We start from the raw sequence: 18,629 nt of genomic DNA, 5'->3' as shown, positions 1-18,629 counted from the left end.
AGGTATGTGTAATAGAGGTACGAGGGTGATATTGGGATGGAATGCTGATGATATTGATCTTATGGTTATTTCCCAATCGGATCAGGTTATACATGCTCAGGTTCTATTAAAATCAGTTAGAAAGAAGATATTTTGTTCTTTTGTGTATGCGGAGAACAAGTATCAGGATAGGAGAAGCCTGTGGGCTGATTTGTGCAACTTTAAAGGCATCACTCATGATACTCCTTGGGTTGTATTGGGTGATTTCAATGCTGCATTGAATATGGAGGATTTTCTCATGGGTCCGTCCTCCCACACTATAGCTATGAGAGAGTTTTATGATTGTGTTCAAACTGAGGAGTTGATTGATGTTAAGAGTCATGGGCTGCATTATACTTGGAACCAAAAACCAAAAGATGGAGTAGGAATGCTAAAGAAGATCGACCGTATTATGGGTAATGTCAAAATGTTAGATGTTTTTTCGGATGCATATGCTATTTTTCAGCCTTTTCGTGTCTCTGATCATGCTCCTGCTGTCCTGAAATTATTTTCTATGTCTACGGACCGGCCTAAACCGTTTAAGTTTCCAAACTTTATTGTGACAAAGCCTGAATTTCGCCAAGTTGTTATGTCCGAATGGAATAAAATAGTGGAGGGTGCTACTATGTTTTCAGTGGTTATGAAAATGAAGGGTTTAAAAACTCACTTTAGGAGGATCTTACGTGATCAAGGTAATCTCCATAAAAGAGTTACCGACCTAAGAAATGAACTGGACCAGATTCAAAAACGGGTGGATGCTAACCCCTTTGATGCTGCTCTTCGGTCTTCCGAAGCGATATGTTTGCGAGATTTCAAGTCAGCGGCTTATGATGAGGAGTGTTTCTTGAAACAGAAATCTAAAGTGCAGTGGTTATGCGCGGGTGATTCAAACACATCCTATTTTCATAATTGTGTGAAAAGTAGAAATGCTAAAAATAAAATCAACTGCATCAAGGATGTGAATGGGAACCAATTCGAGGGAGTTGATGTGGCTGGTGCCCTACTCAATCATTATTCTGGATTCATGGGAACTGAAGACCAAGTGGTTAGTTTGGATGATGACGACTTGTTTGTCAATGTTCTTCGACCACAGGTGGCGGAGAACATGGTCAGGCAAGTTACCGATGATGAAGTTAAACAGGCTATGTTCAGCATAGGCGAGAATAAGGCTCCAGGTCCTGACGGCTACACTTCAACTTTTTTTAAGAACGCTTGGGATGTTGTGGGTGGAGAAGTTACTAAGGCAGTGCGTGATTTTTTTAACAACGGTCAAATTCTTAAGCAAATCAACCATACGATTCTAGCTTTGGTGCCAAAGATTGATACTCCAAATACGGTGCTTGACTACAGACCGATCTCATGCTGCAATGTGATTTATAAATGTATTAGTAAAATAATCACTGGTCGTCTGAAGGGCAGTTTGGGGATCCTAGTGAACATAAACCAGTCGGCGTTTGTTCCTGGGAGAAAGATATCGGATAATATTCTTATTATGCAGGAGCTTATGCATAATTATCATGTGGATAGAGGTCCCCCGAGGTGTGCGTTGAAGATTGATATCCAGAAAGCTTACGATACTGTTAATTGGTCTTTTTTGGAAGCTATTTTAAACCGGTTCGGTTTTCACCAGAAAATGGTTTCATGGATCATGGCTTGTGTCACAACGGTCTCCTACTCGGTTAGCATAAATGGTGAGTTGCATGGTTATTTTACCGGGAAACGGGGCTTACGTCAAGGGGATCCAATGTCCCCGTACCTGTTCACGTTAATTATGGAGGTGCTATCTCTCATGTTACAAAAGATGGCTTTAAACTCTGCGTTCAAGTTTCATAGACATTGTTCAAAACAGAAGATTATCAACGTTTCTTTTGCTGATGACCTGTTTGTTTTTGTAAATGGGGATATTGGATCGGTTCAGCTTATTCGGAATACATTGGAGAAATTCTCTAGTGTCTCGGGTCTTGTTCCTAGTTTGCCAAAAAGTACAATTTTCTTCTGCAATGTTCCATGTCATGTTAAAGCGGAGATTCTGGGTCTGTTGCCGTTTCGGGAGGGTACTCTCCCGGTCCGCTATCTCGGGGTCCCCTTAATCTCTACTAAACTTTCGTTTAGAGATTGTCGAGTGCTAGTGGAACGCATGGAGAGAAAGGTTGATAACTGGATGTCTAAATCTTTATCATTTGCAGGTAGGTTGCAGCTTCTCAATTCAGTTCTTGCAGCTATGTATACGTATTGGGCATCGGTCTTTATCTTGCCAATGCGTATTGTGAAGGATTTGGAAAAGAGAATGAGAAGATTTCTTTGGAACGCGGGGGCTCCTGGGAATGTTCGGTCTAAAGTCGCGTGGAAAGACATCTGTATGCCTAAGGATGAGGGTGGTCTTGGAATACGTAGTATATCAGATGTTAACAAAGCCCTTTTGATGTCGCATATTTGGAGTATCATAACCAACCGGGAATCTCTTTGGGTCAAATGGATCCATTCTTACAAGTTGAAAGGCAAAAACTTTTGGGAAATTCAGAGCCGCGGTAGTTTGACTTGGAGTTGGCGAAAGATCTTATCTATCCGTCCGCTGGTTAGACCATATGTATGGATGTTGATTGGTAGTGGTTCCCAGACAAATGCGTGGAGTGACAACTGGTGCTCGTGTAGTCCGATTCGCAATTTTATCACTCCTAGGAGAATAGCTCAAGCGGGTTTTAACTTGAAGACTACTGTTGCGGAGCTTATAGACGCGAATGGTAATTGGAGATGGCCTCAAGCATGGTATGATTTATTTCCGGTGCTCATAAATGTAATGGTTCCGCCTCTAGTTCCTGATTTGGATGACAGACTTGGATGGAAAAACGTGGAAGGGAAAATTGTGCATTTTAACTCTTGGGAAGCTTGGGATAACCTTCGGGTTAGGGATAACAAGGTGGCTTGGGTGAATATGGTTTGGTATGGTCAATGCATTCCAAGACACTTGTTTCATCTTTGGTTGGTTTTAAAAAATAAGCTGAAAACTCAGGATAGGTTGGCGGTTTGGGAAGCGGGGAGTGAGACAAATCTACGACTTATGTGCTGTCCCCTTTGTAATTATGGACGTGACTCTAGAGATCACCTATTCTTTCAATGCTCTTATGCGGCGAAGATATGGAACATTGTCAAGAGAAGGATCGATATGGGGAATGTAAACGACAATTGGAACTCAATAATGGTGTGGATTGAGCAGAATGCGGCTTCTAAGAAGCTGGAACACTTTGTTTGTAAGCTTGTTGTTGCGGCTTCTACATACTTCATATGGCAAGAAAGGAATAACCGGCTGTTTTCAAACGTTCAAAGGAAGGAAGAGATGGTGGCACAAGTTGTTCTTGATATAGTGCGGCTTCGTATAATGGGTTTCAAGTTTGGAAGAGACGCTAACCATAGGAAGCTTTTGGAAGCATGGCGAATAATGGAAGACGAACCGGGCTGATTTCGAGTCTAGTTTTTCTTATGTATTGCGTCTAGTTAGCTGTGTTTTTTCGGGTTGTGTTTGTTGTTTGGCAGTGTGTTGGGTTGTTTGTGTTTGTGTGCCTAGACTTGGCCTGTCAAGTCTAGTAGTGTGTGTCAACTTTTGTCACACCCTGTTCTTTGATTCTTTATAAAATTTACCGGGGTAACCCAAAGAAGTAACACTAACCAGAAAACCGAGAAGCCTAGATTGCTCGAGATGGTTGGTTTCGGGTGGGGCTGCCGTCCGGTTCCAAGGAAAAACGAGAGAGAGAGAGAGAGATAGAGCTCCTAGGGTTTGTGTGTGTGAAAAGTGTTTTGCAAGTAATTAGAAACTACACCCCCTATGGTTCATGTATGCCGCACAAGGGGTGAGTGGGCCGAACCCATCATTGGGCCGCCCTTGGGTCTCGGGTTGGGTAAGTGGTTGCGAGTGAGGTTGGGCCGAGTAAAAGATGTGCGGTCCAAATTTCGTAACACGCAACATAATAAAAACTCATAACATTCAACACAATCATACACATCACTAGTCACGTAACGTTCATACAAGTTAACACGTAATACAAGAGACGGTTCTAAAATACGAGTTGTCACACTGAAGAAGTGTCTGTCAGATGAGACCCTCATAGTTCCTTTTAAGGAACTCACTATCGACGAGCAGTTGCATTTCGTCCAGGAACCTGTTGAAATCACAGACCGGGATGTTAAGGTCCTCAAGAACACCAGAATACCTCTTGTACGAGTTAATTGGAACTCCCGTCGTGGCCCAGAATATACCTGGGAACGAGAAGACCAAATGGAACTCAAGTATCCCCAGTTATTCGAAAACCGTGCAACCACTACTGAGGCTGAAGCTACTACAGAATTTCGGGACGAAATTCCAAATCAACGGGGGGATGATGTGACACCCCAGGGAAACCAGTAAATGATACAACTTACCTAGCTTCCTCAGTAACCGCATACTAAATTTCGGGACGAAATTTCTTTCAAGTTGGGGATAATATGACAACTCGAGTTTCCGACATTCCACTTTCGCATTTATTGCACGTTGACTGTTTATTGTTTACTTAATTGACTTGTTTACTTTGTAACTACACACGTTGTGATATGATAAAACATACTGTGTTTATTACATGATTATGTGTTTGATTTTATATCGAGATGGTTGGTTTCGGGTGGGGCTGCCGTCCGGTTCCAAGGAAAAACGAGAGAGAGAGAGAGAGAGATAGAGCTCCTAGGGTTTGTGTGTGTGAAAAGTGTTTGGCAAGTGATTAGAAACTACACCCCCTATGGTTCATGTATGCGTACAGGGGGTGAGTGGGCCGAACCCATCATTGGGCCGCCCTTGCGTCTCGGGTTGGGTAAGTGGTTGCGAGTGAGGTTGGGCCGATTAAAAGATGTGCGGTCCAAATTTCGTAACACGCAACATAATAAAAACTCATAACATTCAACACAATCATACACATCACTAGTCACGTAACGTTCATACAAGTTTTTTTTTTTTTTTTGGGTAAAGGGTTACCCCGGTGAATCTATTAAAATGCAACCGCAAATAAGTACAAGTAGTGAGGATGTGTTCCACACTAGTTCATATATAGGACATGCCCCATATATGTATGACCCAGCAAAAAAACAAAACAACTATGACACCCCGTAACCTAGCCTACTATACAAGTTAACACGTAATACAAGAGACGGTTCTAAAATACGAGTTGTCACATTATCCCCAACTTGAAAGAAATTTCGTCCCGAAATTTGGTACGTACTCACTGAGGAAGCTAGATAAGTTATATTGTTTACTGGTTTTCCTGGGGTGTCACATCCTCCCCCCATTGATCTGGAATTTCGTCCTGAAATTCTGTGGTAGCTTCAGCCTCAGTAGTGGTTGTACTGTTTGCGAACAATTGGGGGTACTTTTCTTTCATCTGATCTTCGCGTTCCCAGGTGAACTCTGGGCCACGACGGGAGTTCCAACGAACTCGAACAAGAGGGATTCTCGTGTTCTTGAGGACCTTAGCATCCCGGTCCGTGATTTCTACTGGTTCCTCGACGAATCGCAACTGCTCGTCGATAGTGAGCTCCTTCAAAGGAACTATGAGGGTCTCATCTGACAGGCACTTCTTCAGATTCGACACGTGAAAAACGTTGTGAACTACACCGAGTTCAGCTGGTAGGTTTAGTCTGTAGGCTACTTTGCCTATTCTTTCTATGATTTCGAACGGTTCGACATACCGCGGATTGAGCTTGCCCCGTTTGCCAAAACGAACCACACCCTTCCAGGGTGAGACTTTGAGTAAAACCCGGTCCCCGACCTGAAATTCCAATGGCTTCCTACGCTTATCCGCGTAGCTTTTCTGACGGTCGCGAGCTGCCGCCATGCGTTGTCGTATTTGTGCAATCTTTTCCGTGGTGTCCACTATGAGTTCTGGACCCGTGATCTGACTATCCCCCACCTCTGCCCAACAGAGAGGTGACCGGCATTTACGCCCGTACAATGCCTCGAATGGAGCGGCTTGTATGCTGGTGTGATAACTGTTATTGTATGAAAACTCCGCTAAAGGGAGATGCTTTTCCCAGCTGTTGCCGAAATCAATAACACATGCCCGAAGCATGTCTTCTAGGGTTTGAATCGTGCGCTCAGACTGCCCATCCGTCTGAGGGTGATAAGTCGTGCTCATATCTAACCGAGAGCCAAAAGCCTTGTGCATTGCTTGCCATAGTTCTGATGTGAATCGTGCATCGCGATCCGAAATGATAGAGGTGGGCACCCCGTGCCTTGAGACTACTTCCTTCAAGTATATGTCTGCTAGTGTGGAAAACTTGTCCGTTTCTTTGATTGCCAGGAAATGAGTAGACTTGGTGAGTCAATCCATGATCACCCAAATAGTATCGTTCCCACGCTGGGATCTAGGTAGGCTTGTAACAAAATCCATGGAAATTTCCTCCCATTTCCACTGTGGTATCTTTGGTTGCTGAAGTAAGCCTGCTAGTTTCTGATACTCTGCCTTGACTCTTGCACAGGTCAAGCACTTGCTGACATAGGTAGCGATGTGGGCCTTCATGCTAGGCCACCAATACGTAGTTCTGAGATCGTGGTACATTTTATCCGACCCTGGATGTACCGAGTAGCGCGATTTATGAGCTTCATCCATCACTAGCTCACGCAAGTTGCCATAAAGTGGGACCCAAATACGCCCTGTTACATAGTAGGCACCGTCTTCCTTCTGTTGTAATCGTTGCCTTGAGCCGCGTAAGGCTTCAGCCCTTACGTTTTCTGGTTTCAATGCTCTACCTGAGCATCTCGTATCTGTGTCGGAAGACTGGACTGAATAGTGAGCTGTAGTGCTCGTACGCGTCTAGGTAGAGTGTCCTTTCGACTGAGAGCGTCAGCCACAACGTTGGCTTTGCCTGGATGGTACTTGATGGCACATTCGTAGTCGTTCAGTAGTTCAACCCATCGACGTTGACGCATGTTCAATTCCTTCTGCTTGAAGATATGCTCGAGACTCCTGTGATCGGTGTAAATAGTGCACTTGGTACCGTATAGGTAGTGTCGCCATATCTTAAGCGCGAAAACAACAGCTCCCAGCTCTAAATCGTGCGTCGTGTAGTTCCGTTCGTGAACCTTGAGTTGGCGCGAAGCGTAAGCAATGACCTTGTCGCGCTGCATTAACACACATCCAAGACCCTGAATGGATGCATCACAATAAACCACGAAATCGTCTGTGCCATCTGGCAATGAGAGGATAGGTGCACTGCAAAGTCTATCCTTTAAGTGCTGAAAAGCGGTTTCCTGAGTATTACCCCAACGGTAGGTGACACCCTTCTGTGTCAGTAGCGTAAGCGGCTGTGCAATCTTTGAGAAATCTTTAATGAATCGCCTGTAATACCCCGCCAAACCCAAGAATTGGCGTATTTCAGTTGGTGTACGCGGTGCAGGCCAGTTCCTGATCGAATCTACCTTGGATGGATCAACATGGATCCCATCCTTGTTTACCACATGGCCTAGAAAGTGGACTTACTTCGTAACTTTTACCGACGACTTTAGTCGTTATGGTTATGTATACTTGCTAACACACAAAGATGAAGTTTTGAGGGAGGCGATTTTGGCGATTTGAGTTTTCATTGAAACCCTAGCCGTTTTTCTTCAATTTTTGGTCTGATTTGATTTTGGTTTGCATCTAAGGATTCATCATTCGTTTCTTTAGGTTCCAATCAATTGAAAGCAGATTCTTTTAGTGGTCTAGGGTTCTGATTCTTCTCGAATTCGTTTTTCTGATTGGTTTTTGGAGTGACGGCATAAACCCAATTGATTTGGCAGATTAAGCTTCTCCAAGTCTTTGCGTCGTGATTAGGGTTTGTGGCGGCTGATTGATTACGATTCTGCGCAGGTTGTTTGATAGGGTTTGCGAACTAGGGGATGTAGCGGCGCTATATTAATCGGCAGCAAGAATTCAGCAACGAATCTGATTAGGGATTTGCGGCTGCTAATTCTTACGATTAGGGATTCTCATTGGTTTTCGGCTGGGGAATCCTTTTGTTGATTTTGACGGCAATTAGGGTTTCTCTTTTTTTGGTATGGATGAATGTAACAATTCTGGTGGAAACCAACAGGAGACGAGTAGGAAACCGAGATTATCGTTTGATCAAATAGCTGCACGGTTTCTTGATGTTGATGGGAACACTTTGCAGCCAAAGCGTGGTGTAACGATTGGAACACAAAATGATCCTAAGCCTTCAAACATCATCGATGATCTAACAAGGGTCACAGTTCCGGTTCGCTTGGAAAAACGGGATGTCGGAAAGTCAGACAATTTTTGGGATTTCCCAAGCAAGTATACACCAAAATCAGATTTTTTTGGTGCTCCATCCTCGGCTAAAACCACGGCTGCCCAAGGTAATTCGGGGCCTGCTGATCCTGTTTCTTTTGCCCACATTGTTAAGAATGCGAAGGAGAAGGTTAAAGTGAATTTTCGGGCGATGGATTCTGCGGAGAAAGTTGACGGTGCTGATGTTGTTATTCCTTTGTCATCGGTTCAACAAGTTACTGATAGGTATGCTAACACTTTGTTTGGATATTTTCTGGGTAAACGGTTGGCATTTCCTGTGGTTGAATACTTTGCTAAGAACAACTGGGCTAAATATGGGCTTTCTCGGCTCATGATGAATGCAAACGGGGTATTTTTCTTTAAGTTTACTTCTAAGGAAGGGATGAATCAAATGCTAGAGGATGGGCCTTGGCTAATCAGAAGTGTTCCCATAATTTTGAAGGAGTGGTCGCCCTCTATCAAGATGGAAAAAGAGGATATTAAAGTGGTCCCAGTTTGGGTTAAGATGCATGATGTGCCTTTAGAGGCATTTACTGAGGATGGGCTTAGCTTGGTTGCCTCTATGATTGGGATACCAAAGATGTTGGATACGTATACTGCCTCGATGTGTGCTGAATCTTGGGGAAGGAGCAGCTATGCTAGAGCACTCATTGAAGTGCAAGCGGGGGCTGAATTAAAAAGGAGCGTTACAGTTGCTATCCCATCGATGGATGGTAGTGGGTATTCTAAGGTGGAGGTCAGGATTGAATATGATTGGGAGCCTCTTAGGTGCTCCTCGTGTTGTGTGTTTGGTCATGATGACAGCTCGTGCCCAAATAACCCTCAGGTATCTTCTATTGGAGTTGCTGAAAAGAACAATGATGATTTTCAGGTTGTAGGGGCCAAGAAGAAGAAAGTGAATAACCAAGGCATCCATATGAAAAATCAGAAGCCTAAGGTAGTCTACAGGCCAGTCGTCAACCCAAAACCCAAACCGTCCACAAAGAGTCCGATGCAGAATCAGGTTTCAACGTCTAACCCGTTTGACATTCTGAAGGATGATACTGGTAATCAGGGAGGTACAACTGTGGGGCGAGTGGAGAAGAAACAGTCGAATGACAGGCAGGGGTCGGATGAGGAGGAGGTTGAAGAAATCTACAATGAAACTAGTGCATTTATGACATCGGGTACTCATCCTTTCTCTTCGAAAGCAGGGGCAAGCACCTCTTCTACCAAGTTCTCTAATGGAAAGGCTATCTGCTTTTCGTTTGAAGGGGCTGCGGTTTTGTGGCTACTTTGTCTTTGATGATGGCGGTTGAGGATTTTGTTTTATGTTTTTTGCATTGTTTGTCTACTAGATGTCGTGTCTTGATGAATAGTAGACTAGGCTATGGGGTATTATAGGTCTTTTGTTTTTGTTTTTGATTTACATATATGGGGTATGTCCTGTATATGAACTAGTGTGGAACACATCCTCACTACTTGTACTTATTTGCGGTTGCATTTTAACAGAATCACCGGGGTAACCCTTTACCCAAAAAAGAAAGTGGACTTCACGAAGCCAGAAGTCGCATTTTGAAAACTTGGCGTACAGTTGTTCCTTTCGAAGGAGTTCTAAGATAAGCCGTAAGTGCTGCTCGTGTTCCTCCTGACTCTTGGAGTAGATCAGGATGTCGTCAATGAATACAATCACAAACTTGTCTAGATAGGGTTTGCACACCCTGTTCATAAGATCCATGAAGACTGCCGGTGCGTTCGTTAGCCCGAATGGCATGACTAGGAACTCGTAGTGGCCGTAGCGAGTTCTGAATGCTGTTTTGGAGACGTCCTCATCCCGGACTCTCAGCTGATGGTATCCTGACCTCAAATCTATCTTGGAGTAGTAGCTCGACCCTTGCAACTGGTCGAATAAGTCATCAATACGCGGAAGAGGATAATGGTTCTTCACCGTCACCTTGTTCAGTTCACGGTAGTATATGCACATCCTGAAGATACCGTCCTTCTTTTTCACGAATAACACTGGAGCTCCCCAAGGCGAAGAGCTAGGACGAATAAAGGCCTTTTCCAAGAGCTCTTGTAGCTGCTTTGACAGTTCTTCCAGTTCAGTTGGAGCCAAACGATACGGTGCGCGGGCTATTAGTGCTGCTCCAGGAGCTAACTCAATCTGGAATTCGACCTGGCGATGAGGCGGTAGTCCAGGTAAGTCTTCAGGAAACACCTGAGTAAAGTCACGTACAACTGGAATATCCTCCAATTTCTTTTCCTTCGCGGATGCATCAGTAACGAGTGCTAGAATGGCGGTGTGCCCTTTTCGTAAACATTTTTGAGCCTTCAAGAAAGAGATGATGCCAACCACCGCACCACTCTTGTCGCCTAGAACTTCGAGAGGTTCTTTGCTCGAACGAGGAATGCGAACTATCTTCTCTTTGCATAAGATTTCAGCCTGGTGTTGGGATAACCAATCCATACCAATGACGATGTCGAAACTACCCAAAACTATGGGAATGAGATCGATGGAGAAAGTCTGACCCGCGAGGATAAGATTACAACCCTGAACTATGTGCGTGGCCTCTAGACTCTTAGCATTAGCTAACTCTACGACATGCTTGGTGTTTAAGGGGGTTGGTGTACGTTTTAATATTTGGCTAACTTTTAGGGACATATAACTTGTATCCGCACCCGAATCAAACAAAACAGTAACATAAAAGTCGTCGAGAAGAAACTTACCCATAACTACGTTGGGATCATTCCTAGCATCACCCTGCCCCAGCACAAAAGCACGTCCCCTAGCTTCGTTGCCGTTGTTGTTCCCACCGTTGTTGCCATTGCCCTGATTGTTGTTGTTGTTGCGATTCTGGTTTATCTGGGGGCAATCCCGCTTGAAATGGCCTTCAGCACCACATTGAAAGCATCCCCTGTTGCCTCGCTGATGCTGCTGTTGCTGGTTCTGATTTGCAGGCCGTGGGCTTCTACAGTCTTTGGCCTCGTGGCCCATCTTGAGACACCTTTGGCAACGACCCTTGTTGCACTGGCTGCTGTGGTGCCTGTTACAGTTGTGGCACTTTGGATGATTTCCCTGATATCTTCTCTGCCCACGACTACCAGAAGACTGTTGGCTAGGACTCTGGTAGTGGTCAGTCTTCTGTTGCTGAGCCTGAGACTGAACTGTTGCTGAACCTTTGCTAGCATCCCCTTCCCACTTTCTTTTGTTGTCACTGGGGGTAGCAGGAGTAGCGGCTGATGTGGTAGCAGTAGTAACGCTGATACGTTTCGGTAGCTTGTCCTGATCCACTGCCTGATCAGTGAGGCGATGAGCGAGTCGCTGAATATCCTGGATGTTGTCGAGATTAGCCGATGTCACGTGGCTCTGGATTTATGGCGCTAAACCCTTGAGATACAACTCAATGCGCTTAATTGGAGGGTCCACCATAGTTGGACACAAGATGGCCAGTTCGTCTGACCGTTTCGTATAAGCCTCGATTTCCGAACCCGTCATCTTCAGGTGATAAAGCTCCACTTCCAACTTGTGGATGTCATCACGCGTGTAGTATTCTCGCTTGATCAGTTCCTTAAAATCGTTCCAAGGGGTGGCGTTAGAAGCTGCCAACCCTAAAATCTGAACTTGCGCATTCCACCAAGTTAGCGCAATTCCTTCCAAAGTACCAGTGGCGTATTTCACCCTGCAAGCCTCAGGGCATTCACACATCTCAAATACCGACTCGAGCTTCTCAAACCAATGGAGGAGTCCAACCGCTCCTTCTGTGCCACTAAACGTGCTAGGACGACAGTCCATGAAGTTCTTGAAAGTGCAAACTGGTTGCGGTGCGTGTTGACCTATTGTGTACGAATAGGACAAAGTTAAACACAAAAGTTGGTCTAGGAGTGTAGGATCTAAAGATCCTAGTGTGAGTCATAACTACAGGATATACCTCCTGCTTGTGCGGCTGCAAGTGCCGCAGCAACTTGTTCGTTAATGAGAGCCGTCAACTAGGCTTGAGTCATGTTAACACGTCCAAACATGATCTTCATAGTATAAGATAACATAGGTAAGAGAGAGGTTCGCGAAAAGTGCGATGACAGAAGAGAGTAAGCACACAAGTGTTCTCAAGCAATAGTAGTTATGTGTATCCAAGCATACTACGAGCAAAGTTCTATGTAATTCTAGCAAGCAGGTAATAAACATAAACCATATTACCTAGGATGTTGAGTCTTGCACGTGGAGCGAAGCGTCGTTGTGGATCGTTGAGAGCACTGTTCTGGTTATAGTCTGGTTTTAATAAAACGTTTTCCCCTTATTAAAACCCAGTTCTCTATAACCAATGGCTCTGATACCAATCTGTCACACCCCCAAAATCCACACGCGGAGTACCACCGCTTGGAGGCGTGACGTGACCAGGATCAAGCCATCAATCATATTGAACATAGTGTATAATAATTAAAGTAGTTCGTAAAACCCAATTCAATACAATTGATGTTCAAACCAAACAAAACATAATTTGAGTAGCGGAAGCATAAGTATGTAAACCAAAAGTGAATCATAAGTTCAAATGTTTAAACGTTTAACATGGCATCTACGATCCATGTCCCACAACGACCTGCTCCTCCCTGTGCAAGCTCCATAAGTACCTAAGGTCCTACAAGGCATGCAGCAGAGAGTCAACAACTAGTTGAGCGAGTTCACAGAAAGTAAGTTCGTAATAGCAAAACGTATGTTCATTTAGTGGGGGCTTCCCATGTATGTATATACTACTAGTGGGGGGGGGGGTTTCCCGTGATTATACTTATTACTAGTAGGGGCTTCCCATATTTATACTTACTAGACTATTTGCAACCATGTGTTCTTCTTAGCCCGAGAACAGGAATACGTACAAGGTCACATAGGTTTTACGTGAGTGCCCTTCCCCGAGGACAGTGGTACGCGTGGGGTTTACGTAGGTTTTACGTAAGTGTCCTTCCGACCTGGAAGACAGTAGTAGGTATGAGTTTACGTTACGTAAGTGTCCTCCCGACCCGAGAGACAGTGGTAGATACTAATTTACGTAGGTTTTACGTAAGTGTCCTGACTATCCTAAGGACGATGGTATATAGTCTAGCAATAGCGTAAGTACGAGTAATTATCCATTTCAAACCTTCCAACCCATTCCCAACCCAGGAATCCCATGCCTTGGCTGTGTGAACTCACCTTGGTTTGCTCGGCAGATACACAGAAAAGTTCAATTAAGCTATATGGTGGTCAACCACGTCCTACCATGGTTACCATACAAGTTAGGTTCGTGTTCAAGTAGTGCACGTATATTCCACACGTATTGTACACAAGTAACGATCATAGCATACACATATAATCATGGCAGATCAACAACAGTATGGTTACGTAAACAATGTCCAAGTATGCGGCCCAAATGGTTGGGCTCGTAACAGTGTGCAAAGTCCAAAACAGTGTGCATGTGTTCATGGTCTCGAGTCGAGACTAGAGATCTCGAGTCGAGACAGTGCGGTCTCGAGTTGTGCCGGCCTCAAGGTCTCGAGTCGCAACCAAAGAGGTCTCGAGTCATCATGTACTAGTCGAGACTACATGGTCTCGAGTCGCAACCGGGCCCGCAACCGTGGTCACGGGTTGTGCTGTTTGTGTCGGTGTTGTGGTCTCGAGTTGAGACTAGGGGTTCTCGACTCGCAATCCGTGTCGAGACTAGCAGATCGTAACTGATTTCCTTAATTGCAGCTCATGATTTCCGTAACAATTGCTAACAGTTTTGGCAGTTTCACAATCAGATCAAATCACAATTATTCACATTCAAACACGTTCATATCATCGCAATCATCATCAATCCATGGACAGTAAATCATTATCGTAAGGAACATGCAATCAAATCATATAATTAATGGGTTTAAGGACTATCATGCAACCCTGATCACTCTAACTTGATTAATTTAGTAATGATCATACTCATACATGTAGCAGCCGATTATACATATCCATTCGGTTCTAAATCATGCAATCCGATTTATGAAAACATCATCACATATCACTAAGTTCTAAACCAACACATAATATCATCGATAAGCATCACTAGCATGAAACCCTAGTTCGTAATATGACATCAAACATAGCAAGAAATCAAGAAGTAACACTAACCAGAAAACCGAGAAGCCTAGATTGCTCGAGATGGTTGGTTTCGGGTGGGGCTGCCGTCCGGTTCCAAGGAAAAATGAGAGAGAGAGAAAGAGAGAGAGAGAGAGATAGAGCTCCTAGGGTTTGTGTGTGTGAAAAGCGTTTTGCAAGTAATTAGAAACTACACCCCCTATGGTTCATGTATGCGTACAAGGGGTGAGTGGGCCGAACCCATCATTGGGCCGCCCTTGGGTCTCGGGTTGGGTAAGTGGTTGCGAGTGAGGTTGGGCCGAGTAAAAGATGTGTGGTCCAAATTTCGTAACACGCAACATAATAAAAACTCATAACATTCAACATAATCATACACATCACTAGTCATGTAACGTTCATACAAGTTAACTCGTAATACAAGGGAAGGTTCTAAAATACGAGTTGTCACACTGAAGAAGTGTCTGTCAGATGAGACCCTCATAGTTCCTTTGAAGGAACTCACTATCGATGAACAGTTGCATTTCGTCGAGGAACCTGTTGAAATCACAGACCGGGATGTTAAGGTCCTCAAGAACACTAGAATACCTCTTGTACGAGTTCGTTGGAACTCCCGTCGTGGCCCAGAGTATACCTGGGAACGAGAAGACCAAATGGAACTCAAGTATCCCCAGTTATTCGAAAACCGTGCAACCACTACTGAGGCTGAAGCTACTACAGAATTTCGGGACGAAATTCCAAATCAACGGGGGGATGATGTGACACCCCAAGGAAACCAGTAAATGATACAACTTACCTAGCTTCCTTAGTAACCGCATGCAAAATTTCGGGACGAAATTTCTTTCAAGTTGGGGATAATGTGACAACTCGAGTTTCCGACATTCCACTTTCGCATTTATTGCACGTTGACTGTTTATTGTTTACTTAATTGACTTGTTTACTTTGTAACTACACACGTTGTGATATGATAAAACATACTGTGTTTATTACATGATTATGTGTTTGATTTTATATCAAGAGGCTTGTTAGAAAACTAAACTGTTTAATATATGAAATGGCCCGACGAAACAAGTTGTGTTTCGCCATAAAAGCCTCACGACGAAACAAAATGTAATTCGTCACAAGCATACGACGAAACGGGCGTTTCGACGAAGCCGAAAAAGGGGCCCAACCCGTTTCACGGAATAGTTATACAATACTCTATTCTTCCGTCACACGCTTTGGCAATAAGAAAAACCCTAAGAGCTTCTCCACTGCGCGACGGCAACAACCATCGTTTACCATCATCTCTATCTCTTGAATCCTTGTTTGTTCATCTCGAATCGGTTAGTGTAAATCCTATCGTATGAATATCTGTTTATTGATGCTCTTATGTGTTTAACTAGGGCTAGTAAACTACATGAAGTCAGATTTATGGTGTCGTATACATGTGATGTTGTTCTTGAATGCTTTACGTTTCCGAGGTATTTAGTTGTTGTTGGCTTTGTATGTTATCGGTGGTATTACGATTAAAAGAGCATGACCATTGGACCCGCATATGTCGTAATTTAGGGTCATCTCATGATCTAGGGTTCATGCTAGAGGTGAGTTGTTATAATATGAACTGGTTAACATTTTTCTATATGAACGATAATGACTGAATGATTACTGTATTGTACCAATGATTGATGATGATTTTATGCTAAATGATTTCTGCATGATTGCTGTTTGATGATGACGACAATTAGGGTTTTCTGTGTTAATGGTTGTAACTGATATGTTATGTGACGTAACCAACTTTCGACGAAACTGACTCACGGCAAAATGGATCCGACGAAACAAATGCGTTTCGCCGGAACCAGTTATGACGAAACGGATGCGACGAAATGATGCGTTTCACCAAAGGAAATCATGACGAAACAATTGTGTTTCGTCGAAGGGAATGTCCGACGAAACAAGTGTGTTTCGTCGATGTATAAACCAGCACAGTAACTTGAATTAATTCTGTTAAAGTTAACTGAGTTATTTAACTGCCGTTAAGTGTAAAGCATGATTTGCATGATTCAGAATACGTGCTATGTACTACTTGTTATTTGTTGGTTTATTATCCTGTACGACTGTATGTGCATGCATGAACTTCATGAATAAAAACTGATTACGTATACGTGCACTTTAGGACTTGATTGATTAACTGTGAGCATATACTTTAGCATACCGAGCAAAGGTTGCAGATCAAATGGTTGCTCAAGTTTCTCGTCAGGAAGTCAAAAATGCCATGTTTAGTATTGGAGAGGATAAGGCCCCTGGGCCTGACGGGTATACTTCGGCCTTCTTTAAACATGCATGGGAGATTGTGGGCAAGGAGGTTACCGATGCGGTGTTGCAATTTTTTGAAAATGGAAAGATTCTAAATCAGGTTAATCACACTATTCCTGCATTGGTTCCAAAAAAAGATGTTCCTGATTCAGTTCTAGATTACAGGCCGATTTCTTGTTGTAATGTGATCTATAAATGCATAAGCAAAATCATCACGGATCGTTTAAAAGGTAGTTTGGGAACTCTTGTTAGCATTAATCAATCTGCATTTGTGCCAGGGCAAAAGATTTCTGATAATATATTACTTACACAAGAGCTAATGCATAATTACCACCTCAATAGGGGTCCGGCTAGATGTGCTTTCAAGATTGATATCCAGAAAGCCTATGACACGGTTAATTGGTCGTTTCTCGAAGAGGTGTTGAATCGATTTGGGTTCCATCATAAACTGGTTGGGTGGATTATGACATGTGTTACTACAGTCTCGTACTCGTTGAGCATTAATGGTAATCTTCATGGTTATTTTAGAGGCAAACGAGGGCTTCGGCAGGGTGATCCAGTGTCTCCTTACTTATTCACTTTAATCATGGAGGTTCTTTCTCTTTTGCTTCAACAGGCTGCCAGTTTTCCATACAAATATCACGCTAATTGTGCCAAGCAAAAAATAATTAATGTGTCGTTTGCTGATGACCTTTTTATTTTTGTGCATGGTGATGTTATCTCGGTTAAAAAGGTTAAGCAGGCTCTTGAAACATTTACTAATATCTCTGGTTTGGTTCCTAGTCATGCGAAAAGTACAGTTTTCTTCTGCAATGTTCCCTAGTTGATTAAACAGGAAATTCTGGATATCATGCCGTTTCAGGAGGGTGAGTTACCGGTTCGTTACCTAGGGGTCCCGCTCATTTCTTCCAGACTTAGCTTTAAAGATTGCAAAGTGCTTATTGAGCGTATGGATAAGAAGATTGTTAATTGGATGACGAAGACTCTATCATTTGCGGGTCGGCTTCAACTTATTAACTCGGTTCTTTCATCTTTGCATATATATTGGGCCTCTGTTTTCATTATCCCCACTCGTGTTATCAATGAGCTAGAGAAAAGAATTCGTAGATTTTTGTGGAATGCGGGTTCGGAGGGTAAAATTCGTGCTAAAGTTGCCTGGAAAGATGTTTGTTTACCTAAAGAAGAGGGGGGTTGGGCATTAAATCCATTTCGGATGTGAATAAATCGCTCATGGCCAAACATGTTTGGAGTATTATAAGTAAACGGGACTCTATTTGGGTGCAATGGATCCATGACTACAAGCTTAAGGGGGGGAACTTTTGGGAGATTCCTTGTAGGGGTAGTATGAGTTGGGGATGGAGGAAAATATTGTCCATTCGGGGTATTATGCGACCCTTCATCTGGTATTTGCTCAAAAGTGGTTTGCAAGCTAATGTTTGGAGTGATAATTGGTGCCATGTAAGTCCGTTGCACTCATTTATTACTCCTCGTGCTATAGCAAATGCAGGTTTTAATTTGAAGTTGACGGTTGCGGATGTAATTGATGCGAATGGGAATTGGAGATGGCCCCAAGCTTGGTTTGATTTGTTTCCGGTTCTAATAACTATTCAACCTCCCCAGTTGGGCTAAAGCTAAGGTATTCATTATTCCAACTAGAGTCACAAACGAGCTGGAGAAGTTAATGCGTCGGTTTTTATGGAATGCTAATAATCAGGGGAGGGCTAAAGCTAAGGTAGCCTGGGCCGAGGTGTGCTTACCGAAGGATGAAGGCGGCTTGGGTATTCGGAGCATATCAGATGTTAACAAAGCTCTAATGGCTAACCATGTCTGGAGTATTCTCACTAAACGGAAGTCACTTTGGGTCCAATGGATATATTCTCATAAATTAAATGGCAAAAGCTTGTGGGATGTTCAACCACGGGGTAGTATTAGTTGGG

The 18,629-nt window shown here is 43.5% G+C and overlaps 1 protein-coding gene across 1 annotated transcript; it reads left to right on the top strand.

Moving 5' to 3' along the window:
- The first annotated feature begins 8,472 nt into the window (after positions 1 to 8,472).
- LOC118481061 lies at positions 8,473 to 9,619 on the top strand. Its single transcript, XM_035976159.1, has 3 exons — positions 8,473 to 9,258; positions 9,376 to 9,444; positions 9,515 to 9,619. The coding sequence occupies exons 1-3, from the start codon at positions 8,473 to 8,475 to the stop codon at positions 9,617 to 9,619; spliced, it is 960 nt and encodes a 319-aa protein (XP_035832052.1).
- Positions 9,620 to 18,629: the final 9,010 nt, after the last annotated feature.

The sequence above is a fragment of the Helianthus annuus genome, chromosome 8 (assembly GCF_002127325.2).
Source record: "Helianthus annuus cultivar XRQ/B chromosome 8, HanXRQr2.0-SUNRISE, whole genome shotgun sequence".
NCBI classification, from domain to species: Eukaryota; Viridiplantae; Streptophyta; class Magnoliopsida; order Asterales; family Asteraceae; genus Helianthus; species Helianthus annuus.
Note: the sequence above shows the minus strand (reverse complement) of the source record. Positions and strands in the feature narration are given on the sequence as shown.

Excerpts from the sequence above, each read along its gene's own strand:
- LOC118481061 (XM_035976159.1), top strand. The coding sequence starts at position 8,473 with ATGGATTCTGCGGAGAAAGTTGACGGTGCTGATGTTGTTATTCCTTTG. Across the intron at positions 9,259-9,375 it reads TGAAAAATCAGAAGCCTAAG|GGAGGTACAACTGTGGGGCG; the intron begins GTAGTCTACAGG and ends ACTGGTAATCAG. Across the intron at positions 9,445-9,514 it reads AGGGGTCGGATGAGGAGGAG|GGGCAAGCACCTCTTCTACC; the intron begins GTTGAAGAAATC and ends CTTCGAAAGCAG.